General features: G+C 39.8%; 1 protein-coding gene across 8 annotated transcripts; it reads right to left on the reverse strand.

Moving 5' to 3' along the window:
• Window positions 1-192: 192 nt before the first annotated feature.
• On the reverse strand, window positions 193-25,638 carry LOC136677615 (coiled-coil domain-containing protein 18-like). Of its 8 annotated transcripts, none has more exons than XM_066655184.1 (27): window positions 25,618-25,638; window positions 23,388-23,603; window positions 23,055-23,250; window positions 22,237-22,386; window positions 21,581-21,690; window positions 21,270-21,398; window positions 21,015-21,111; window positions 20,808-20,929; window positions 20,143-20,431; window positions 19,919-20,006; window positions 18,783-19,000; window positions 16,580-16,690; window positions 16,292-16,423; window positions 15,872-16,006; window positions 15,708-15,785; window positions 15,212-15,328; window positions 14,896-15,063; window positions 13,092-13,234; window positions 11,448-11,611; window positions 11,124-11,337; window positions 9,357-9,456; window positions 8,868-8,984; window positions 6,587-6,727; window positions 5,766-5,903; window positions 4,477-4,689; window positions 781-1,236; window positions 193-486 (listed from the first exon to the last, which is right to left on the reverse strand). In XM_066655184.1, exons 2-27 carry the CDS (start codon window positions 23,486-23,488, stop codon window positions 463-465), a joined length of 3,951 nt encoding a protein of 1,316 aa, XP_066511281.1. In that variant the 5' UTR covers window positions 23,489-23,603; window positions 25,618-25,638; the 3' UTR covers window positions 193-462. The 8 variants fall into 8 exon arrangements, with proteins under 8 accessions (XP_066511281.1, XP_066511280.1, XP_066511286.1 ...); XM_066655183.1 differs by lacking the exon at window positions 25,618-25,638 and adding an exon at window positions 25,316-25,497; XM_066655189.1 differs by lacking the exon at window positions 25,618-25,638 and adding an exon at window positions 24,497-24,547 and having other exon boundaries at window positions 14,896-15,048; window positions 15,212-15,265.
• Window positions 25,639-26,478: the final 840 nt, after the last annotated feature.

The following is a 26,478-nucleotide window of genomic DNA, read 5'->3' on the forward strand; positions in this document are numbered from 1 at the left end:
ATTATTTATTTAAATCCACTGGTTGCCTCTTGGCATTGGGTGTGAGCTTGTAGCTGCTGAATTCATTCATTTTAAATGGTGTCCAAAAACATTTGCACATGCACTATAAATACACAAATCCTGCGCTCTCATCTTTACATTCCTCTAGAGTTTAAAAATGATTTACAGCATCAGCATCTTTAAAAATCAGGACATATTTATTAAAAAATATTTCATTTTAACTGAAAATTTACATAAAAATCAAAGTAATGCCACAAAATATAAGACTCACAATGTAGAAAAGTAAATAAAAATATCTTCAAGTCACTAACCAGGGCTGTTTTCAATAAGGGAATGTACTACATGTTCATAATGAGCAGTGAGACTGATTGTCCCGTGCATCCTGTGGACTGTGAGACATCTGAAGGTGTCTTCAACACAAACCACAGTTGTTTTCCAGTTCAGACACATCTCATTTTACAATTATCCATCTTCATTGAAGTCCTTCTGAAGAGAAAATAAACAATAAAAGAGGTTTAAAAGTTTTCTCTGTGATTATCTTAGTTTAAGTTCATAGTAATAACATACAGAACTTTTACAAAACCATGCACTAAAGTAGAAATACTTCTTCTTTTTATACTTCTTTAGCCAACACCTGGCACTAGGCATAGGGAAACTAGGGTCATGTGCATCTGCTCCAGAGCATCCCATTTCATTTCAAACTGTGTTTGTGCCTTTGTCCACAATGGGTGTAGTTAAAATTCACTAATTATAAAGAGTGTCTACCTGGTGAGAACTCACCTGTAAGTGTGAACTATAAAGTGAATGCTGCTCCTGAAGAGCCAATGTCTGATTCACGAACTTCAGCATCCCGGAGAGTGTGTCCATATCAGGTTCCTCTGCCTCTCCTCTGTCCAGCATGTAGGTGAGGGGGTTAAAAGTGGTGTCTGAGGTGGCTGTGAGGTCAGGGTTATTACCTGGAGAGCTAGGACACCTCAGAGCCTCCTGGACGCTTGCCTTCACACTCTCAGAGAGCTCCAGAGAGGAGTCTGAGGGGAAGTTGTTCCAAGAGGTGGAGGAACAGAGGCTGGAGCGAGAGAGAGAGTCTTTATGAGAGGTAGACAATGGATGGAGGTCTTTAACTGAGGCAGAGTGAGAAGGGAAGTTGCAGGACTCGTTGTGAAGTGTAGCGCTTTGGAGCTCAGCAGCTCTCTCCAGGCTGGAAATCTTGGCTTGAAGGCGTGTGATTTCGGATTCCTGAGAGAGACAGAGAAAGATACAATATCTCAATTAAGGCTGCAGTTATAAAAATAGGGCAGCATGGTGGAGCAGCAGGTAGTGTCACAGTGACAGCTCCAGGGACGTGGAGGTTGTGAGTTCCCAGGTGACTGTCTGTGAGGAGTTTGGTGTGTTCTCCCTGTGTCTGTGTGGGTTTCCTCCGGGTGCTCCGGTTTCCTCCCACAGTCCAAAAGCAGACATTGGTAGGTGGGCTGGCGACTCAAAAATGTCCGTAGATGTGAGTGTGTGAGTGAATGTGTGTCACCCTGTGAAGTACTAGCACCCCTCAATTAGTTGGTCTGCTATATATTCCATAGTAACACAAATATTTAGTCTGTTTGCCATTCTGGGCATATGTAGCTCTTTTGAGGCCTCAGAAGGTATGAACAGGCAGGTTGCGACTAGTAAACAAGTCAGTATTGTGGGATATCTGTGATATTTGTGGGGGCAAGAGGGGGCATCCCCCTCTAAAAATCCAAGTCTACTCAATTTAAATATGGACTGTTTATATTTTTACCATTTATTTGATTCTCTCATTATGAAGCAGAGTGTTTATTTCTACTGCTCACTGGTCTTGGCTCCCACATTAACACTATAAGGATTTTGACTTCGGACCTGTTCTGCTAGGCATCTCTGGCACCTCAACCCTGTGCACCTGAGCACAATCTTCTCTACAGCAGACAATAGGACTTCCAGCATTTTCACAAACTTTTTTGCTTTGTAATCAAAATTCCTGCAGAAAGATGTAGGAGGTGCATACGTGTCAGTGGGTGAGGGCCATTTTATTTATTCTTTGAAAAAGGGCACTGTTTGTTAAATCTCATTGAAAAACTGCAATAAAATGTTAGTTTTTAAGTATCGTGGGCTTTTTAAATATATTCTCAAACCAACTCATCAATGAATAAAAAAATATATAAAAATAATCGCGTTGAGGAGTTGGTGTGTTCTCCCCGTGTCCGCGTGGGTTTCCTCCGGGTGCTCCGGTTTCCTCCCACAGTCCAAAAACACACGTTGCAGGTGGATTGGCGACTCGAAAGTGTCCATAGGTGTGAGTGAATGTGTGTGTGTGTCTGTGTTGCCCTGTGAAGGACTGGCGTCCCCTCCAGGGTGTATTCCTGCCTTGCGCCCGATGATTCCAGGTAGGCTCTGGACCCCCCGCGACCCTATATTGGATAAGCGGTTACAGATAATGGATGGATGGATGGATAAAAATAATCGACAGGTTAATGGATTATAAAAATAAACATTAGCTGCAGCCCTAAACCCAACAATCTGCATAAAACCAGTTAACCATCATTATAAATATTGACGGAGCCATCAATCACTGTGCATTACAGTGATTTCCCCACAGCTCTGGGCGGTTAATCACAAAGCAGCACTGAGTAAAATCAGCCATTACCAGTCACTGAACAAATGTTTACTTATTTAATCGGATCTCTCACATTGATGCAAAGCCTGAATTCTGCCAGAAAATAGACATTAAAATGCAAAAATATAAAACTGCTGTTGTGAGGCTCTTTCACAGTGGATTTACTTCATGAGTAGAAAAGCTAGGATTTTGGTGCCAAATTTTACAAAACTTTATAAATAAACAAATGTAGCATTCATAATCAAATTATACATTTCAAAAGTATGGGATAAAATATGCACAACAATGCCCCTGTAGTTTCTAAATTGATGTGTATTTTTAGTCAAGTTGTCTCCATTATAGCACAAGCAACCAGCTTTCATATGTGCCCTCAGTAAACAGCAGTTGCACATAGTGGTGGTTTCCAAGACATGGGTTAGCCATAGCCCCTTAGCCTTGGACTACAGCAGTGCAAAAAGGTGAACCACCACCAAAAGGAGAGAGGGGGGGGGAGTGCAGTTTAATACAAACAGGATCTTGCAGACTTTCACAACTCATGATGACACAGATGAGGGTTCCCACCACAAAGAGTGTTTTAAATCCTCATATACAAATCTAAAGTGGCAAGGCAAGATCCAATACAGCACGTAGAACAGGTTCTTAATGTAGGGTGTAACTTTGACAGGTGCTCCAGAACAAAGCTCCGTTTGCTCGCCACATGAGAAAATATTTGTTAGCGCATGTCAGGCACACCCAATGATTTACAGTCAAAGAAGTGGGAACTCCCTCGCTTGGCTTGCTGTTAAAACCAAGGGAGAACTCCTTCTCTTGACCTTGAAAAAACAAAGGTCACTCCAGTAGGGCACGGTGTCATTAAAACCACTGTCCATTACGGCTGAGGTTAATTTCTCCATGCACTACATGGGGTAGTAAAGGTTCAGCAATGATGATATATCATTAACATTGATTCATTCATTTATACATTCCAAATTCACATTACACTGTGTCTCAGACAACAGTATTTTCTATTCATTCATTCATTTATTCTGTAACTACCTTACCCAGGACAAGTTTGCAACAGGGCTAAAGCCCACCAGGAGTCAACAGGCACAAGACAGGGACATCACAGGGCATCACACACTCATCCAGTCATTCACACATTCAACTGTGAATATTCATTCATTGTCATTTATTTTTCCCCCTTGTCTGATTTTCTTTGTCCTGTCTCTCTCATGCCTCGAGATGTCCTGTTCTTCCTGGTGTTGCCTTGATCCAGCGCTCAACTCTGTGTATCCTGTACAAGACCTTGGCCTTGTCTCATCCTCAGCATCTTGCTTGGCCGTTCAAGGATGCTGTTTTATCCCAAATTAATCCTGCATCTGCTTTTACCCTCCCACAGAATCACTGACCACCTCCTCCTTCTTCATACTCATATCACTTATATTGTACCTTCACTTCACTATAACTCACTATCTCTATGAGTTCACTTGTACTTCTGTTACGTTATAATAAAGTTTGACTGATAGTCTGAAACTTTTTATCCAATTCAGGGTCGCGGTGCCTGCTCAGAATCACTGAGCGCAATGTGAGAACACGTCCTGGAGGGGGCACCGGTCCTTGCATGGCGACACACACTCACACATTCACTCACATCTAAGGACACTTTTGAGCAGCGACACTACCTGTTGGGCCACCGTGCTGCCCCCACCTGTGAACAATTTCACATAATCAATTCACCTACCAACCCACACAGAGACAGGGAGAACAGACCACACTCTTCACACAGATGATCAGAACCTGGACCCTGGAGCTGTACAGCAGCAACACTAAACAAATAACAGTCACAGTTCTTCATTATTCGCTGGTAATACCTTGATGATCAGGGTTTCGTTTGCCGTTTGCAGGAGCTGTTCTGTGGAGTACAGCTGAGCTCGAAGGTCAGCAGCTTCTGCTTTGGCTATGTCCAGCTGTTCTCTGGCCTGAAGTAGCCGCTGGTTCAGCTGCTCCTGGGAACTCCTCAGACTGCTGGAGATCTGATCTGAAACCTTCAGCAGCTGCCCTCGTGTCTGCTGCAGAGATGAGAGCTGAGGAAACAGAGAGGGGACCAAGGTAAAGGATATTGCAAAAGTAGGCTCAAAATTAGCAAAACTCTGTCTGAACTTTTATTTTATGTTTTTTTTTTTTTTTTTAAACAAGTGCCACCCATCCCTAAGGGGAACTGATTCTTGGCATTCGATGAACATTTGCCAAAGGCATTTGGCAGCACAAAGTGCATTAATTTCATTCCATGCAAGCGCACCACAGTGTGAATAATGAATGAAGCATAGAATATTCATGAGGAAATAACCAGCTGGAAGCTTCTGGGAATGGACTGAGAAGCAGAAAAACAAAGACACCAACAATGGTAATATATAGCTGAGGTTGAAGCAAGAGTTTGGCCTAAACTCAAATTTGGTCTAAACTCAAAGTATTCTTCTCCCCTTTGTCCAAATATAGCCAAGCAGCCACAATTAAAGCCCAAAGGTTCTTTTAATTTAAAGCAGTGGCTAACGCAGGCAAGATGTACCGGAAGTTTATAGCTTATGTACCGCACAGATAAACTAAATTTATTCTCTTCTGTGTACAGTTATTTTCAGACTTGATGGTTCAAAGTGGTCTGAACGAACTTAAAGCTTGTGGTTTGCACAGTGTTTATTTGGGGGTGCATAATCTTCCTTTAATATCTACATACCAGGCGCTAAAATTTTCACACACCTCCTATAGATTGTGACACTGATATTAGACTGTGCACACAATCCACAGCTCCCTCTAAGAACTCTGTGATCCTAAACCTAATGTTTACATGACCGCTATTAAACCGTCATAGAAATGTTCTTACTTGTACAGTAAAGTATTCCCTTAAGAGAAGCAGCTGTTACTGAAGCAGAGAGGATCACACTCCCAATTAATACACTACATTTCAGTGTAAACATGTTGGAGGAGAATAAGTCCACATACTTCTGTCAAACAGTTTAGACTCAAAGATCCAGAGCAAAACTGAAGAGGCAAACTTCAGACACCAAATTTTTTTTTGTCTTTGCTGATTGACGTATGTGAATAAACCCTGAATGATGCATTGAGGATGTTGTGGTGCTCTGGCCCCCGCAGCTGCAGCAGGTACCTCTTTATTGTGCTCTTCTCTTTGCTGCTCAAGCTCAAGCTGGAGTGCAGTAACTGTGCTCTGGAGTTTAACCTCACTCTGTAAATGCCGTTTTTCTGCTGAACTCAGCTCAACTTGAAGCTTCTGCACCTCAGCATCCTGCATCACACACACACATACACATATATACACACATATATATAGAAAATCATGAATCAGTAATAAAGAAGGCAAGACATTAAATAATCAATTAAAATGATAAATAATATATAACACAGTGGTTCCCAAACATTTTCCCTTGTTTTTTGCTTGTAAACTCCACAGGAATTTATTTTGAATAATATCTCTCTGAACAAAACAATATAAAGTGCCAAATCTCTCTTTGAGTATAAATATTAAGAGTGACACACAAAGACCCCCCCTCCACACACACACTTTGGGAACCACTGGTATAATGCATTGCTCCATAAACACACACTGGTTCTTGCCATATCATTTTTTTTTACATAAATAGCATATCATTTTTATCCAGAGTGGGTTACTGATGTAGGCAAATGTAATATTAGGTTTTAGAACATGTGTAAAGCATATTGGGATTTATACCCCTGTAGCACAACATGCTCATTACTGAGACTAGCCTCAAAAGGTACAAAACCCCACCCAGCACTGGGCTGTGAAGGATTTCCATCCAATACACTGGGGAGGAGTTTGAAATCCAGAGCTAGGTATTCCCAAATCAGCATCTGACAATATTTATTTGGCTGAATGCCATCAAATCATCACATCCACTTTTTATTTTAAACATTTAATTCATTGTCTGAATTGGAGTGTCTGCTCTTCACCTTCTGTCTGGCCCGCTGTGTGACATCCTCCAGCTTCATGCTGAGGTCATCACAGCGAGACCGTGCTTCCAGCAGATCCTGTGCCGTCTTCTGCATCTGTTCACGACAAACCAGCAGCTTCTCTCCATAATCTACAGCACTCTAGAGAGAGAGAGTGAGAGAGAGAGAGAGAGGGACAGAGACAGACGGAGAGAGAGAGATGGGTGGAAAAAAAAGAGAAATAGAGAGAGGAGAGAGATGGAGATAAAGGGAAAGAGGGAGGAGAGAGAGAGAGAGAGAGAGAGGGGGGAGGGAAGGAGGCAGGGTGGAAGGAGAGAGGCCAAAGAAGGTGAGAATGTAATCATCAGGGTTTAAATGTGTAATCTGCTGATCATAATTAAAATGATTACAGTTCAGTCAGTGCTAACTCTGGTGGGATTGTGACCCTCTGGAGGGTCTGTAAGAGTACAATTAACATTATTCCCAGCAGTGATGAGTCTTAAAAATTGGGTTTAGTCTGATTCTCAATTGGAGCATCTCAATTTTAGTTAATATTCAATTATTAATAACAATACAATGTGCTTTTACTGTGTGTGTAATTTTCCAGTGACAGCTCTTTGAGGTTATGTGGGTGTTCTGACAGATAAAAATGGCAATAACAAAGTAAACAAATAACAATAATAAAGTAGTATTAAAGTGTATTATTTTAAACTAATGCAGGTCAGTATTTTACAGGTTAGTATTTTATCACTTATCAATTCACCAATGAGTTTTGTAAATAAAAATGAACCTGCAAACAGTCTCTCTTGTAAAAAACATAAGCTCTTGATGGGAATAAAAGAGAAGCAATATTAATGGTCAATTGTATAGAAATCATTACTCTTTACTCTTCAACAAATAAACTAAATTCTTCATTGGATCAACCTTAGATAAACTGACTATTAAAGGAAACCACAGACATGTTTTTTGAATAATGATAGGTAGAATTAAAAAGCTATGGTGTAGTTATGACTTCAGCATGGGCTGTAGAGGTGCCTATTAATTATTAGTCAGAAAACTAACATTAGCTTTGACTCAGTGCACCAGTTGACTCCACCTCAAACTTAACCCTCCAAGCAAAGGAAAAAACAAATACAAACAAAATGACTATATTATACCAGAGCAATGAGAATGATAATGAGCAATGATAACCAGAGCAATGAGATGGAAAATGTAACTTTTTCAATACATCTGAACATTAATTTGGGCATCTGCAGCCTAAGAAAAAGTCAGTTTTCCATGGGCTGCCCAAGTTAGAAAACAAGGAACAGAAGTCATAAGGATTCTGCTCTACTTTGGACGTCAAATGCAGAGACTTTAGTTTTGCCCCACCCCTCCCTCGTCTGAGCTTCTCCAATCACAGCGCTGCACCCACGTGTATGTGACAGCGCAAAGATGAGATAAAACCCAGCAAAACAGACACAACAAGCATTGTGTAAAAATGTAGAAAACAAGAAGAGAGAAGAAAGATAACCAAGCGAAAAGTGCAAAACACCAGAGCTTCTGCTCCTCACTGCTATGCATTCGGGTCAGGGTGACTGTCTGTGAGGAATTTGATGTGTTCTCCCCGTGGCCGCATGGGTTTCCTCCGGGTGCTCCGGTTTCCTCCCACAGTCCAAAAACACACGTTGGTAGGTGAATTGGCAACTCAGAAGTGTCTGTAGGTGTGAGTGAGTGTGACTGTGTCTGTGTTGCCCTGTGAAGGACTGGCGCCCCAGGGTGTATTCCCGCCTTGTGACCAATTATTCCAGGTAGGCTTTTACAATGCTACACTCTCTACAGAGAGTCTGGTGGTTTTTGCCACTTAACGTGACTAAGAACCGCCTACTACTAGTGCAGGAAAATAAATTTGACTGGTACTCAAAATTACAAATCACAAGTCTGTAATTTTGAATGATATGTAGAAGAAGGCAGTCTTTATTATTCACATCATACCAGTAAGAACCATGACAAGAAGAAGAGCACATAAGCGGATGTACAGAAAGCCAATCAGAATGCAACTGGCCGAATTCTGACAGTGCAGCCAAGTTTGTGCACTGAAAGTATCAGACTCTCCATCATCTTGTGGGCGGAGCATCTGTGGCTGAGAATACACCTGGTCCAACCGTATTCAAATAAAGCCAAAACACAAACAAAGGTTCTAAAGCAAAACAAAGTCCTCTGGTCAAAAATACACTGTGTTTTGAGTTGATTTGGTGCAGTGTCCACAACTTCCTGAACAGAACAGCAACATTTATTGAGACCTCCATCTGACTGCAATTACCTGTTTCTCTCTCTCTTCAAGTTTTCTCTCTGCTTTCTCCAGAGCGTCCTGTAACTGTTCAACCTTCCTGTCCATTTCCAGCTTTCGCTCCTTAATGGCCACGTCCAGTTGCCCAAGCTGTTAACCCAGAGACAGAAACATTTCATTTAATTGACCTCTTTGGGTGGCCACTTTTTTGGACCCTTCTATTGGACCTTAACTTCACAGAGGAAATAGTGTAAACATTAGCTCTGTATCTTGATTCCATTTTTTTTAATTAATTTACTTATTGTACAAGTCAGCAAATAAACAGTGTTTCAATAAAACGTGCAGAAGAATGTTCGCTATTTTTTGCTTTCACCAAAATATTTGTACCCAACTGTATGTGTGTGTGTGTGTGTGTGTATATATATATATATATATATATATGTATAAAGTAGGTCGCATGTGGGTGAGCTGGCAGGTCAGTAGGTAGTATAGATATATATCTATAGAAAAGATATCATTTACCAACTGAGCTCTCTGCTGCAGCTCCCCCTGTCGCTCCTTTAGTGCATTGTCCATGTCCAACACTTCATTATTCCTCTCCTCCAGCTCCCTCTGGCTTTCTCTGTAAGTGCACAAGCACACATAGTTTTATAAATTATGTTCTTCAAAAATTCAATTACTGGTTGTTTTAAAAACAACAAACGTCTCACTGTAATTTGTCATTTTAGAAAAATAACAAGAAGAACATACATCAGAAAAATGATATGCACAGATATGCATAAAGAAAATTATTTGTACATTTTCTGAAAATTATACCTCGTTTTAAACATTTTCAAGTTTTCCTCTAGTAATACGTGGCTTTTAATACCAAATTTATCGTTCTTTGGTCTTTGATATTTTGGATCAAATTCTTATTCTTTGGACATAATTTTTAAACACCAGCTGCCCATTTACAAGGTGTCAAAATTCAATGATGAATTATGATGAATTAACATCCATTCAAACTTAATAATATATTTTCCTTCTGCTTTAAAAATATTATTTTTGAGATAAAATGTTCTCCCCTGACAGGATTAAAATCAGTAATTAAAAATCAGTAATTTACACACACACACACCTTATCACCTCCTTTCCTGTGCATTTATTATAAAATAAAATAACCAAGGCAACAAGTAAATGGGGTAATTGTCTTGTTTGAAAATTTTTCATAATAAAAGGAGAGCAGCTACAGAACCTTGTGTAGTAGTAGTAGTAGTAGTAGTAGTAGTAGTATACTGGCAAGAGTCTGCAGCAATGTATCTGTTTTTTCAGTGTGAACCACATACTGTTTTCATTGTTACATAACTGTTAGAGTATGTCCTGCTCATTCCCAACTATTTTGTTATTTATAAAGGCTGCTTTCAATGTCACCTTTTCAGAGTATACTCCTTGTGAAAAACAATGGTTCCTATATTGATACGTGCACTGGAAGCGTGGAGCTGGATGTGGCAGTATTTAAAATGGTAATATGCAGTAGGGATGCAGGGGATGGTGCTCATGATACTGTATTACAGTTATTGGGGACACCAGTCAGGATGTGTGAACAAACATCTGTATTAAATATTGTTTTGAACACTGAAAAATGTGGGGATGAACAGCAAAATAATTTTTTTTTTACAGAGCCATACACAAATACATAAATATAAAATGTATATATATTTACATACACAGACACGAGCATAAATCAGTGCTACAGAGAAACAGAAAAAGTATATATTATATATTAACAGAAACATATACATTAGGCAAATAATGTGTGCAACAACAGCATCATGATTTGACAAGGCTAACTATGTGAAACGTACAATTTGCATCAGATCTGGATCTAACCAGCAAAGTCTGAGCTTTACCTGTACAGATGAATAGGGGCTCATTATTTGGCAAGCAGCAGGACACCCTAGCCCTTTTAACTTACGTGCTATAAATATAGGTCGTATCTAATTTTGCTTTTGGTCCTCAAAACATTTTTACCTTATTCTGACACCATCTTGGTGCACTGTTGAGAAAATGGCCTTTAAAACAGTGGCGAAAAAGGCAGCAGTCCATAGAGCTGACATCCTTGTCTGATATCAGCAAAGAACGAACAGCAGACAGAACTAACAGCCAGAACTGTCTAGTTCAGATGCAGCTGTGAGACAGCTTAAGCATTCAGGACGCTCGTACACTTTGTGGTCAGTGAAGAGTGTACTCCAAAGCCCCTCTGACACAATCCTCCACCAACATCAGAGATGTAGACTGGTGGAGCCTCACCTGAGCTCAGCGGCCAGCTGGTCGATAGAGACCTGCCGCTGTTCTGCGGTCAGTTGTGTTCTCTGAAGGACGTCCCGAAGCTCCTGTAGATGGTCCAGTGTGTCAGACAGTTCCCCTCGAACGCTGTGCAGCTTCTCCTCTAGCAACTGAGCTCTCTGCAGAGAGTTCCTCCTGTCCATCTCACTGCGATGGAGTTTCTCTTCTAAATCATTCACTAAAACAAACCCCAGAGCAGAAAGACACAGGTCATTTAACCAACACCGAAGATAATAAAACACAACACAAATCATAATAATGTGTGTTACTAATCTGTACACTTCATACCCATTTCACTCTTCTTGTCCAGCAGGTCTTTGGTCTCCTGCAGGGTTTCCTCCATCTGACTGAGCTGTGAGGCCTTAGCACTGCTGTCTCTTCTCAAACGCAGTAGCTCCTTCTCCATTTCAGTCAGCTCCTCTCGACATTTGTTCATCTCTGAGCTCAGCTGCCTGCAAAGCATACACAAACCAATACACGGGTGAGTTCAGCATCCTGAATATCACTCTGAGTACTTTTCAAATGCTTGAAACAATTTTTTGCTTATTACCAGCAAAACATTTGCTAAAGATTCCTTAAGAATTTGATCTTTCTTTGAAATTTCAGTTGCTTTCTTTCAGAGAACATCTAATGTCTACATTGAATCTCTTAATACAACTGCAGTTAGTGACTCTAGATTTATAGGAGCTCACAGCAGAAGGAGTGGCTGTGGCTACAGTAAAAAATATAAAGAGTCCTATTACCATCACAAGACCATCTGGGACATGCTCAGGGCAAAACAGCCCCTATGAGTGAACAGTGGCCTTCATCTAAATATGTTCAGCTCAGAACAGACTTAACCACAAAGCTCAGTAAACTTACACAAAAGTGTTTTGTGTTTAATGCTGCTTTGTATTCGACAAACAAAAAGAAAGAAAGAAAGCCCATTCACAGCAGTGTATCTCATAAATCATAAGGCAGACACTGAGGAAAGAACATGCAGCAATTTTACACATAATAACATTGCATGATCCTGACAACATAACGGCATCGCTGCACAGTGGGAATGCACTGTCACTTTAATTAATGCAAAATTTAAGTGCATTAGTAAATCTATAAATAATGTGATTTTATTATCCTGCATTTTTCTTACTTGACTTATTTCACCTTGAGTTGTGATTGGTCAGGATAATCACTGCTCACTGTAAAAAGAATATTCAAACTCAATGCATGCTGCAGCCTAATGTGATGACACACTTCCTATAGAAAAGGTGCTATTGTATTAATTTTTACTAACTATTAATTGCTTTGTTTTCATTTTACTGTATTTTCATGTCAGGTCCTCCTTCATCCCTTGTGTGCCCTTAACCCCCATGAGCTGGGAAATCTTATTATGTTTTTTTTTCCTAATTTCCCTATAGAAATACATATATTTTATACTATCTAGTTTCTAAACTCTTTTTTTGTCATCTGCTGGCCTTCATGTGTCACATGCACAGAAATCCCTAAAAAGTCTTATGCCAACCCTGAATATATCAACACTGTGATAAGGAAAGTCATGATATGGATGAGATAACTGCATGTATGATGGGTTTAATGGCTTACCGTTCAAAACCCTGACTTCCTTTACATGAAACAATATGGACCTGCTATCTATGCCAAATTAATTAGCTGATAATTACAATGTTTGTTATAATAGCATAGTGGGTATTATTACTGAACTCTGGGTGGCAGTCTAGGGTTTGATTTCTAACTTGTGCAAAAACACCATTCTATACTTGGACAAGACCCTAAAAAAATTAATTTGCCTAAATCTATAACATGAATAAAATCGTAAGTGGCTTTGGAAAAGTGTGTCTGCCAAATACATAAATGTATAATTTAGCTTCTGGGTTTCTATAGATTGTTCTGTTTTAAACCATTCCACCAGGAAATAAAACTTATTTCTCTCACATTATCGATGCAGAGAGTTCAGCTGCCTGTTTCTCCTTCTTTTGCACCTCTTCCTTAGCCTCCTCCAACATCTCCTTCCTCTTTCTCAGCTCCTCCGTCAGAGAAGACCGCTCCCTCTCCAGCTCCTGCTCCAGCTCAGACACCTACAGGAAACAGGACACAGGAACTCAAATCCTTTCTCCAGCTCTTTATGTAATCTATCTAGCTATTTATGTAATCTTATTTTTTATTTTCTTAAACCACAAGCTATCCAACCTGCAGTGAGTGAACACCATATGCAGGAGGTTTTTGATAATGTCTTTGTTATTTAAGGCAAATATTTAATTTTCTTTAAATTGCCCAAACAAAAAATATATATATACATATATAGCTTTACAGAAAAAAAAGACAATGTAGCTGAAAAACTAAAATACAAATGCTTTTAACATAGATAGAAATGAAATAAGCAGAACACTGTATTAATGCATGAAAATCTGACTCACTTTGGCTTAACATGCGGTTTACTCTTTCAGAAAAGCCTTTATTTACCATGTTTAAATTCTAAAGGGAAGTGTTTGTGAATGTGTGGAAGCCAAAAAACAATTAATGGGTTCCTTGGAAGATTATGTAAAATGGCTATTAATGCTGTTTCCAAAAATGTTCCAGTGGAAAAGTAGGCTTTGTTTTTGAACCATTTTACCCTCGAGTACAGCCATCCTCTACAGCAACTTGTATAATAGCCTCCATTATTGAGCCTTTTGGCTGTGAGAGAGGCTTCAATAGCAGCTAGCAGCAATAGTATTGAAGAGGAAGAAGCATGTGAGCTACAAACACATGCCAAGCAAGGGTCAACATGCTGTAATTTATTCTAAGATCCAGAGGTTCTTCAGTACATCTTAAAAACAAACAAAGTTCTGTGTTTTTTGATGCGTTCACATAGGCTCAGAGAACCGAGACCCATTATTCTGAGTCCACTTGAGATTGTGATGTCTCAGCCACATGAGGCCAGGACTCTAAGGCCCAGTCCTATTTCTTATTACTCCTACATCTCGTTTTCAAATGTGACTTTTATTGGAACTCGGTCACAAAGGTGCAGGGGTTAAAAACGTCCCCTGTGAAACAGGACCTTTCAATATCCTGATACATCATCAGAACACAAATGAAAATCAGCAGTACTTCAATCCCAGGTGGCTAGCTGTGCTCTGTAGGCAGCTCTGCCAGTCTGCAGTGATATCAGAGGACCGCTGCTGGACCTCAATGAAATTTAGGGTGTCATACGCCTTCAAAAGCATTCTACAATCATATACTATCACTGACTAGATTCGTATTTGGCAGCTTTATGTTTTTAATCATTCAGTTCCACCTTAAATACTGCAATAGCCTCAGGAGCTAGAATTGTTTTGCATCACCATTTAAAGTGGAACAGTAAATTTACTAGCTAACTACAGAGACATCAGCTACTACTAGTGATGTTTTATGCTTGTTATGAAGCAAAGTGTCATAGTACATTAACATTACCATAAACTAACATAATATAATGGTTTAATAGGATAAAACTCTTGTGCAGCCACCTTGCAGGTGATTCACAAGGTGTTCATAAACCTCCATTTGTAGTGTGTTTCTGAAAAATCTCAGTTTGAAGGGCCATGTCCCCTAACCCTTCTATCTCAACAAGAACTCAGATTCCCTACACCTAGGCACAATAGATGGGTTGTGCTGAGTGTTAGGGGCAAGGGGGTTGGGATGGGATCAAGGATAAGAGAGCAAGAACGGGCAGTTTGAGTTGTCCTTCAAAGGAGTGAGTGAGGTGTGGATGTGTTTTCACCTGGTTCTGTAGCTGACTCTGACTCTCCTCCAGCTGTGTAATGCGAGTATGACTCTCATGCAGCATGTCTTGCTGCCTCTGGATGGAGCGCTGCAGCAGGACATTCTCCTCACTAGCAGTTTTACATGACAACACTCTGCCCCTTACCGCCTCCTGCAGGGCACACAGCTAACACACAGAGCCATTTGAACACATACAGCCATAAAGAAATGCTGATAGAAAATTTCCCTTTTCCTATATTAAAGGTTTATTAAGTAAATTGTTCTATATCACTAAATAAAACGTTTTGGGTAAACTGTTTAATGTAATCTCAGACCTCAGAGCTTTTCTGATCCAGCTGTGTCTCATACTCCTGCTTTGTCTTCTCCATCTGCTGGAGAAAACAACTCAGTTCATCTTTACAGCAGCTCAGCTCTGCCTCCAGAAACTTGACCTTCAGAGAAAAAACTACAAATTATATTTTATTACTTACTCCTAAACCACAGCACCACAATCTACATTATAAATATATAAGTAAGGAGCAAGATAATGCTGTCATGATTAATCATTTTACTAATTTTGTACTGTGCATTAAAAAAAAAAATCATAATCCAGTGGACTCTCCTACTATTCTCTCTCAAAGCAAGAGCCAGACAGAGACATTACATTTTGTGCCTATTTTATAATGAACAACATTTTTAAAAGACTTCCTTGCTTTCTTTTGCACAAAAAAATATACAGAAAACATATTACAGGGTGTGCATTTTCAGTTAAAGCTATTTTTATGAATATTATATATATATCATTCTCATCACAATAATGCACACACCCACCTTGGAAGCAGAATCTAAAGCCTGCTCCTCAAATTTACGTGTGGTGCCTTCATACTCTTTGGTCTTCATATTCATATCCTGCATTAAAAATGAGATATAATAATGTGTACTTGAACTTGAATATTTTTCAATATTTAAATGCAGATACAGCAGAGGGAACTGACCTGAGTGAGCTGGGCTACAGTCTGCTGAAGTAAACTGGCCTGATGCAGAGACTCTTTCTTTTCCAACTGAAGCTTAAATGCAGTCTGCTTCAGATCCTCCACTTCAGCCTGACTTTGAGCCTGAGACAACCGTAGCTACACATCACACATAAACAGACAGTGAGGATTAGAGCTGTAAAAAGACAATGATTCATTAGTAGGGATGTAGGGATTTAGCAGATGATTTAAAATAGGAATCAATAAATACTGATCTATTAATATTTTGACTGAATTAAAATTAGTCTAAACGGATGCATTTCCACTACTGTGTAAATTAGGGCTGATGCTTATAAAGTTTAAAAGGAGTACTTCTTAAAAAGCTCCCTATAAAACAATGCCTACCCTCCTGGATCAGGAAGTCTATGAATGATAGGCCCTCACCACTTCTATCTTGTCTTCCAGGTCTTTGACAAAGTTTTCCTTTGCTAGTTTGGACTTCTCCAGAGCCTGCTGATACTCCCTCTGTCTCTTAGTTAATAGAGACTGATAGTGATGGATGCTGCTGTCCCGCTCCTTGAAACGTAAGAATAGATAAATGAATAATAAAAAGTCCTATGGTAAATGTAATTAAAAACAGATGTGATTAGTATTCACAAACTGAAAAGTTAGAGCAAACCGTTTTATTGGTGTGCTTGTTTGTGTGTGTGTGTGTGTGTGTGTGTGTATTACCATAATCTCCTGCTCTAACTGGCTGGTTTTGATCACAGCTTGTGAATAAGCAGCAGTTTTTTCTTGCAATTGCTTCTCCAGTAGAGACAAGCGTGAGTTTTTCTTCTTCAGCTGCACAGACACACATCAGCCAGCACTGCATGGGTTAGGTCACCTCACACTTCAAAACCAATAAGGCTAATTATGTGGGTTAACATTTTAAATGCAAAAATGTGCGTTCTGTCAAGATAAATCTTTTTTTAATGTGCCCAAGTACAGCATAGTACTGTATATAATACGTTTGTTATAATATACTGAAAAATATATTATATGTACTATGCAATAACTTTAAGGCAAGGCAAGACAAGTTTATTTATAGAGCACCTTTCATACAGAAGCAATTCAAAGTGCTTTACAGAAAAATGAAACAAATTAAAAGCCAGAATAAAATCATAAATGTCCAATAAACCAATTACATTAAAAGAGTAAAATGATTAAATGATTAAAAATTCATTCATTCATTATCTGTAAGCGCTTATCCAATTCAGGGTCGCGGTGGGTCCAGAGCCTACCTGGAATCATTGGGCGCAAGGCGGAAATACACCCTGGAGGGGGCGCCAGTCCTTCACAGGGCAACACAGACTCACACACACATTCACTCACACACACACCTACGGACACTTTTGAGTTGCCAATCCACCTACCAAGGTATGTTTTTGGACTGTGGGAGGAAACCGGAGCACCCGGAGGAAACCCACACAGACACGGGGAGAACACACCAACTCCTCACAGACAGTCACCCGGAGCGGGACTCGAACCCACAATCTCCAGGTCCCTGGAGCTGTGTGACTGCGACACTAACCTGCTGCACCACCGTGCCGCTCATGATTAAAAATGATTAAAACAATTTAAAATAATACAATACAAGAAAAGAAATAAAAGAAATAAAATGCTGTTACAGAAAAGTGCAGAACATTTTAAACTGAGCTGTAGCTGCTCAAACAGGAATGTTTTAAGTCTTGATTTAAAAGTGTCTAAAGTCGGGGCTCTTCTAATATTCTCAGTCAGCTGGTTCCATTTATGAGCGGCATAGTAGCTAAACGCTGCCTCTCCATGTTTAGTTTTGACCTGAGGCAGGACATGCCCTAACTGACTAGTTCCTAAAGATCTAAGATCTGCTCGGCTCATATCTCTGTAGCAGATCTGATAAATACGCTGGTCCTGCACCATTTAGACATTTATCGACCAGTAATAACACCTTAAAGTCTATTCTGTAACAGACTGGTATCCAGTGTAAAGATTTGAGGATGGGGGGATGATGTGATCTCTTCTTTTGCTCCTAGTGAGAACTCTGGGAGCTTCATTTTGAATCAGCTGAAGCTGTTTAATTGTCTTTTTTGGAAGTCCAGCTAAGAGACCATTACAGTAACCAATCCTGCTAGAAATAAAGGCATGGATAAGTTTCTCCAGGTCTGGTTTCGTCAGAAAATCTCTAATCATACTGATGTTCTTAAGATGGTAAAATGCTGATCTAATAACCGCTTTAACATGAGACTAAAACTCAGATCTGAGTCCATTAATACACCAAGGTTGCGAGCCAGTTCTTTAGATTTGAGGGCCCTCGAGTCCAGACACGTAGCCAATCTTTGTCTCTCAGTGCTGTTCCCAAATAGTATAATCTCAGTTTTATCTTTATTCAGCTGCAGAAAGTTGTGTCCCATCCAGTTAGTGATGTGTTCAAGGCACTTGCTTAATGAGTCAACTTGACCAGAGTCATTTGGGGACAAGGCCATGTAAATCTGAGTATCATCTGCATAGCTGTGATAGGACAGCCCATAGTCTTGTAGAATCTGGCCAAGAGGAAGCATATATAAATTAATAAATAAATAAATAAAGTGGACCACGAATAGAGCCCTGGGGGACACCACAGGTCACTGGCATGTTCTCTGAGATATTATTTTCTCTTTCTACAAAGTAGTTCCTGCCTTCCTGGTAAGACAAACCACTTCAGGACTGTTCCTGAGAGTCAGTTTCTGAGAGTCAGACCCAAAACCCAGTTTGCGAGTCTATCTGTAAGAATCTTATGGTCAATGATCTCAAAGGCAGCACTAAGGTCAAGAAGTTTAAGAATAATTAGCCCACAGTTTATATGTTTATGAAAACGTATATGTTAACATATTTAAACTGGACACCTCATAGAGTTTTTGCTACTCTGAAATCTCACCTCTTTCTCCAGTGTTGTGGCCTGAGCAGCTTTGTCCAGCAGCTGGTTGTGAAGTTGCTGATAGTGAGAGGCTCTCTGTGTGATAGAGTTCTGCAGAGAAGAGACCTCCTCCTGAGCTTTGGTCAGTTTCTCCTGCAGGTTCTGTGCAGCACTGGCCTGTCTCATCTTCTCCTTCTCGACCATCTGCAGTACGGCCAGCAACTTCTGATAACGCTCACCTGGAGAGATAAGAAATATTAAATCATTTAAAAAGCACAAAATAATTGCTTTTCTAAGAAAGAGTTAAAAGAATATATAACCACAGGGATGGGAATATATTAACAGTAAATTAAAGCTAACATATACTATAAAAAATGCTAACTGACTACCCCATTCATGTTTCTGAGTAAGACAAACAGCACAGGGTGAAGAATAAACTAGCACCAGGTAGATATTGTCCTGCATTTGATTTAGAGTTTTATTGTGATTATTATAACCATACACAAGATAAGATGTAAAATATCCTATGCCAAGCCATTAGAGATTTACATAGGGCTCACTCCACTCTCTTCCTACCTGGAGCCACATAAAATCCTGTTATCCCTATCCACTACTGTAGGGATCATATCTCCTTTCATTACAAAATTTTCTTGCAACTTCCTAGACTTGCTTGATTTAACTTTCAACCTACGCAACCTCAGATTTTCATTTAACTTCCCCAGCAACCACCGCGTGCTAAGCACAGTAGTCGTCAGGGTTGTCATGTCGTCCATGTATGCCCTAATTAGGGGGAGCCAAAAAACCATTACGCAACCTCTGACCGCTTACAACCCACTTATGGGTTGGCCCTAATTATTACCTCTAATGCAAATGGTGAAATCATACATCCAGACATTATACCCATTTCTGATCGCTACCATGATTTAACATATTCCCCTGTACTACAGCAAAACTGAATATGCTCAGAATATGCTTTAACCAGCCTAGTAACCTTGTTTGGCACCTGGAAGTACTCAAACGTTTTCTTACATATGTTTGTGTAGCACTGAGCCAAATCTAAGATAACTAAATCTAAGATAAAAATGACTGAAAGGAGTTATTAGAAAGCATTAGAAATATTGTCCAGATACTACTGGAAATAGTTCTTTAAAACCCACCTGGTTTGTGTTTCAGAAGCTCTGTAGTTGTAGCGTAATTCAGTGCCGGTAACAGGCATGGGTTCACACAGAAGGCTCCATCTCTATTCTGGAAAAACAGCAAAGTGGCATCAGGATTAATGTATACACATAAACATAAACAGACTTTTGTCTTTAGAATACTGGCATTCAACACAGTTAACAGAGTACTTCATTAACTTTGCATCTGTAACAGAAACACCCACCTCTCTGAGGTGTAACATGTCTAGTACACTCTCCAGACTGGTCAGCTCCAGTCTGCCCTGCTCAATCTCTCTCTGAGTCTGAGCAAGCCTCTGCTCTTGACAAGCAGAGAGGAGGCGCAGATCCTCCCTTTCCCTCCTCAGCTCTGAGACCTCCTGCAGCTGGGCCTCCTTCTGCACCATTTCTTTCTCCAGGTGGCGCAGCCGCTCTGAAGCCTGCTGTAATTGGCTTTGCAGCTCCACCTGCTCCACTGCCACAGACTCGGCTCGGACACTACTCTCTTTCAGCTCTCTGAGGCACATGGATTAGATACACAGACAGATAGACGGTTAGATTAAGTATATTACACATTTATAATGCTTTTTAAAGTGATTGTCTATTTCTGTGTATGAAATGGCTCCCTATTCACTACTCCCTACACAGTGCACTACTATAGGGAAGTGAACCTACATAACACAGAAGTGTTATCCACTAGTGTACATGGGTTGTACTATACTTCTTGTGATGCATTGTGGGATTGTTTGAGTGCATTGAAAATTGTCCCCTGTGTTTGTGGATACTACTATAAAATGGCAGAACCCTAAAATAGTATCCTAAATAGTGAATAGGGCACATTTTCAGACACAGTGAATGTCAGACACAACATAAACAAGACATGTTTACATACCTGAGGTTCTGACCCATCCTCTCAATCTCTCTTTCTAATTCTTTACATCTGTCCTCAAGCTCCTCTCTTTCTCTATCACACTCTATCAAGCTGGTCTTTAACATTCCCTCATTGTCCATGACCTTCAGCCAAGAGAGAGAAGCATGTACCACTTAATGTTTAAAAAAACAAACAAAAAAAAAACATCTGATAAGATTTCTTCCTTACCTTCTTCAGTTTTTCAGCCACTTCTCCTTTGTAGTCTTTGAAAGCCACAGTCAGTTTCTCTGCATTTCTAAGAGCTTGGTTTCTCTGCTGCTCCGTACTGGCAAAGAAATCGTTTATATATTTGTATTAGGTTTAAAGAACTTATCTGAATTTAAAAGACAGGGAAAGTTAGTGTATGTACTAAATTCAACTCTTTATCTTGCCTCTAAATCTGTAGTTAAAGCCCAGTATGTTGAAAACAGAGAAATTCATTACCGCTTCCATAGTTGAGTTTTATCTGATAATTCAGCTTTAACTGCTTTCAGCTCCTCTTTGAGTTTCACCACTACTCTATCACGATGAATCACTGTCTGTTCACTTGCTGCAAGTTTCTGCTCAACTTCCCTGCAAGAACATTGACATCAAGTTCGACATGCTTAAAAAAGAAACAAACTATATATATATATATATATATATATATATATATATATATATATATATATATATATATATATATAAAATGTTTAATAATATTTTTGGATTTAATCACTAGAAACTTGACCTATAAAAGAAAAATGTGGAGTTACTTTAGGGCTTTGGCTTGACTCTCCAGCTGTGACTCCAGGTCCTGGATGTGGTCCATCATCACTGATACACTGGAGTTTTTTGCACCAATAGAGGAGCCTAACAAGCGAATCTGCAAAACACCACAAAATATTGTATTCTGCAAATCCTGTATCCACACAAATGTAGCCAAACACACTGGCACACAACTCTCCTGAATTTTGACTATGGGTTGTACAGGTCTGTGTATCAATAACCCCAACCCTAACTCAAACAACACTGAACCCAAAAAATCCAAATGTGAAAACAAAACTGAGCAGTTTTGGCACTGGTGGTCAAAAGAGGGGCAGTGTATAACTAAAGCAGACAGTCTTCAGCTTTATTGTATATAAGTCTTTATTTTCCCCCACATCTTCCTTTTTTATTCATTGTTCAATAGAATGCAAGATTTCTTCTTCATTTTAATTTTACAGTCTGGTTTAAATACTGATGCTCATTCTGAAAACACACAAAAAAATTATGTGGATCCTCACAGAAGTATAAATTCACCCTTTCAATATATATGGTATTTATATTGATATACTATATATATATATATATTGAATAACTCAGTATAGTTATTTAATGTGTTGTTTTAAAATTTGTTGTTTTTTTTTGGCTTGTGAATGCAGTGTGGTACCTTGGACTTTGAGCTGGTGAGTTCCAGCTGTGTAGCCTCAAGTTCCGTAATGAGCTGCCGATTCTCCAGAACCAGAGAGGTGTTCTCCTGACGAATGGTGTTAAGCTTTCTTCTGAGCTGTGCCTCGTTCTCCATGTCTCTGGAGTGAGACTAAAAGGAGTCACAGTGAAAAATGTGTGTGAAAATTTAAAATGCATTCATTCATTCATTCATTATCTGTAAGCGCTTATCCAGTTCAGGGTCGCAGTGGGTCCAGAGCCTACCAGGAATCATTGGGCGCAAGGTGGGAATACACCCTGGAGGGGGCGCCAGTCCTTCACAGGGCAACACAGACATACACACACATATTCACACACACGGACACTTTTGAGTTGCCAATCCACCTGAGTTTTTGGACTGTGGGAGGAAACCGGAGCACCCGGAGGAAACCCACGCAAACACGGGGAGAACACACCAAACTCCTCACAGATAGTCACCCAGAGCGGGAATCGAACACACAACCTCTAGGCCCCTGGAGCTGTGTGACTGCGACACTGTGCCACCGTGCCGCCCAAAATGAAAAACTTTAAAAATAAAACATTTTTTAAACAGATTTAAATCAAAATGTTTTTTTTTTTATTTAATCAAAAGGTTTGGTTTACTATTTACTTTTGATGTAGGGTTTGGTTACATTTATTCAGTTCTGTGGTAATTTCAGGGTGCTGGAGAGGACAAATTTTGTACATTTCAAAAGTCTGATGTCAAAATGTGTTTAGACATAAAATATTTAATTCCTCTATAAAGCACATCCCAAGCTTGGATAGAAAAGTATTACTCACTCTGCAATCACTGTGTGCTCTCTGACATCCTCTGAGCTCTGATTCATTTGGAGCGGTACTTCTCTCCAGATTACCTAAACAGGATGATGTCTTCACAGCATCACACTGCTGAAGATCCTCTAAAGTGAGGTGGTCTGGAAAATCGTCTGACTCACTCTCAGCTCTGTGCTCTACGATGCTGTCATGTTCTGACTGGCTGCAAAATGTAGGGTCAGACATCACTGTTTTGTTTGACAGACTAAGGCAGAGACTATTTTCTATTGAAATAAAAGCATTATTACAAAAATTACCTCTCTTAATCACTTACAAATGGAGCACAAAACTGTGCCTTACCTTAACTGAAGACCTAGAGCTTGGAGGTTTTTCTCCGTTAATCTTAGCTGATTTCTCAAAGACACCACATCATTCACCAAACCTCGGTCCGAGCTAAACATTTGGTGGTTTTCATAATCAATAAAGTGGGAGAAGTAAACAGCTCACACAGGCTTACGTGACATTTTAAAATTAAATATCTGTTTAAAAATACTTCTGGACACACGTACTCCAGATCTGCAAGACAACATAAACCAAAAAAGATGTTAGTTAAAACCTAACCTTTAAAACTGAGTTAACACATACCTTTTGAAGCCGTGTTTACTGTTAGATACTCCCATTCCTTAATATATAAATTCATAAATTCAGAGACAGTAGCTCATCTGTTGCTCCACAGTTTGTGTTGGTCGTCCTCTAGTTCTTCATCAATGGACACAGGACACTGTCGGCTGGATATTTTTGGTTGGTGGACTATTCTCAGTGCTGCAGTAACACTGAGGGGTTTAAAAACTCCAGCAGCACTGATGTGTCTGAGCCATTCTTGCCACCACACACACACTAACGCCACCACATCAGTGTCACTGCAGCACTGAGAATGATCCACCACCCAAACCATACCAGCATTGTAGGGGTCCTGACCATTGAAAAACAGGATTAAAGAGGGCTAACAAAGTATGTAGAAGGACAGATGGACCACAGTCTGTAATTGTAGAAGAACAAAGTGCACCAATACAATCAGTGGAGCAATGAGTGTAGTATGTAACGGATGAAGCATTTAAGGTGGAGCGGAAAATTCCACCTTAAGCCCAACTTCAAACTCCTGAATAAGATGCTATCGTATTTTTGCAAATAGTGTTAAACACATTCAATGAACTGAAGTTAATTATTCGCGAATACAGATGTAAAAGCACAATTTGTCTTTAAGAAACATTAAGGCAAATCTCTTCAGACCCTACTCGTTTCTTTGCATCCAAGCAACAGGTTGTCACCCGTTTCTGTTCCTCGTGCACTAAAGTATCTCCAGATGATTTTTCTACACATTAAGGAACTCACTCAAATTTTCGCTCAGTTCTGAAACATTAAACATATTACAATTGACTTTAAAATCTCTTACAACGTCATTTACTCACATTAGCTCCAACAGCTCCAAATCCAAACAAAACCCTATAGCAAACCATAGCCGCCCCTGATTGGTTGACAGCAAGTCAGCCAATTCCAATTGGATGAGACTTTAGAAGGCGGGACATAAAAAGCAACCAATCACTATATAATGGCGATCTGTCAATCACAAATGCCGAGCAATGTGATTGGTGCATGCAGAGGCGCCAATGTTGGCGGGGCATATCGTTTTCATATAAACGACAATACACGAAAAAACGTTTTAATGGGCAATAGTGATGGGAATTTCGACTCTTTTTGGGGAGCCGGCTCTTTTGAATCGGCTCTTCATAAAGAGCCGGCTCTTTCGGCTCCTAAATGGCTTTGTTTTATCACTTATTTCCACTGGTAGAGAACAATATTACCTACATTTTACATGACTATATGGACAAAATATTATTGTTCAATATTAAAAATAATAAATAGTGTTGCAATGGCCAATTGTTTTTATGGCTGTCTTGTAATAACTCACTGATTGCACTCACACATTCAATTGTATAAATAACTGGATTTTTATTTAAACACCTTAATAAAAATCACTTGTAAACTCTGAAATATAGCCAATGGAACCCAAAAGATAAGTATTACAAAACAGCTTATTAAATTAAATAATCATCCATCCATTTTCTTTTCTGTATCTCCATTTCAGGGTCGCGGTTAAATAATCATCAATTTCTGGGTAATAAAATAAACAAATACTCTGCAAAGTGCAAAACAGCAGCATTCAACGGTAGTGACTAAAACAACCACAACTGTCGACAAACATTTAACTGATTTAACATTTTCTTCACCTATTTTTTGGAAGGCAGATTGGCATTTTTCTCCCTCCCGCTCTCCCTTTTTACTTTCCTCCTGTTTTCCATGTGCGAGCACTGCACACACCACAAGCAGGGAGGTTGCTTGGTTGGTATAACCCTTCGGTGTTTGGTTCCCTTGCCTTTTGTTCTCTGATTGGTTGAATGACAAGCCTTAGAAAAAAATGGCTCGGTCTTAGACGGGAACCGGCTCTCATCGTTCACTTACAAGAGCCGGCTCTTTGAACCGGTTCAATCACGACCAACACATCACTAATGGGCAAATAAACCATATTTACATTTTTCATGGCTGTTTCCATGTCTTAAAGCTGGCTGCATTTTCCAAGTCACGGTCACTGTGAATCTGGAGTCCGTCCGTCACAGACTCATCCAGTCCCGCACACCTGTGGACATGTCCATCCTGAAGAAAACCCACAGACACAAGAACAACACACAAAACTCCTCAAAGAGAATGATTCTAGGCTAGGATGACCAGACGTCTTCTTTTTGCCGGACATGTCCTCTTTTCGGTACCTAAAAAATGCGTCCGGCCGGGATTCCAAAACTGTCCGGGATTTTGTCGTCCACAGTCTTTCTCCTGTCCCAATTATTACAATAAGCACCAGTCCCTTTTTGAAGAGTGCACTTCGATGACGTTGTTTTAGGTGAACAAAATGGGCGCGCAGGGATCAAGTGTTCAAGGGGTCGGAGCTCAGAGCAGAAATGGGACACACGTCGCCGCGCGCCCCTGCTTGTGCTTACGTCACTTTCAGCCGAGCTCCACATCACAGAGTTTGGAGCTGCGAACAGAAACGTTTTGAAGGTTGTTAAGGTAATTCATCATAGTCTCATCTCCGTAAGGAAGCGTTTCTGTGTCACACGAGCCTTTCACTGACTGCTCTATATTTTACATAACTGAAAGTCGTCACTGTTGTCCCTATAACGACGTAAATACACGGGCACACCTGACCGTTACTGACTTTCTGACGAGTTAATCTGCGCAGTTTTTCTCTTTAACATTGACTTTAGAAGAAAACAGGCCAACTCTCCGGATCATTAAAATCGAAACAGGGGAGAGACTGAATTATAGCTAACACACCCAGCACGTTTTATCAGACAGACCTTATAAAATATGAAATATATGTATTTTCACACAATGT

This window comes from Hoplias malabaricus, chromosome Y, assembly GCF_029633855.1.
Source record: "Hoplias malabaricus isolate fHopMal1 chromosome Y, fHopMal1.hap1, whole genome shotgun sequence".
NCBI lineage: Eukaryota > Metazoa > Chordata > Actinopteri > Characiformes > Erythrinidae > Hoplias > Hoplias malabaricus.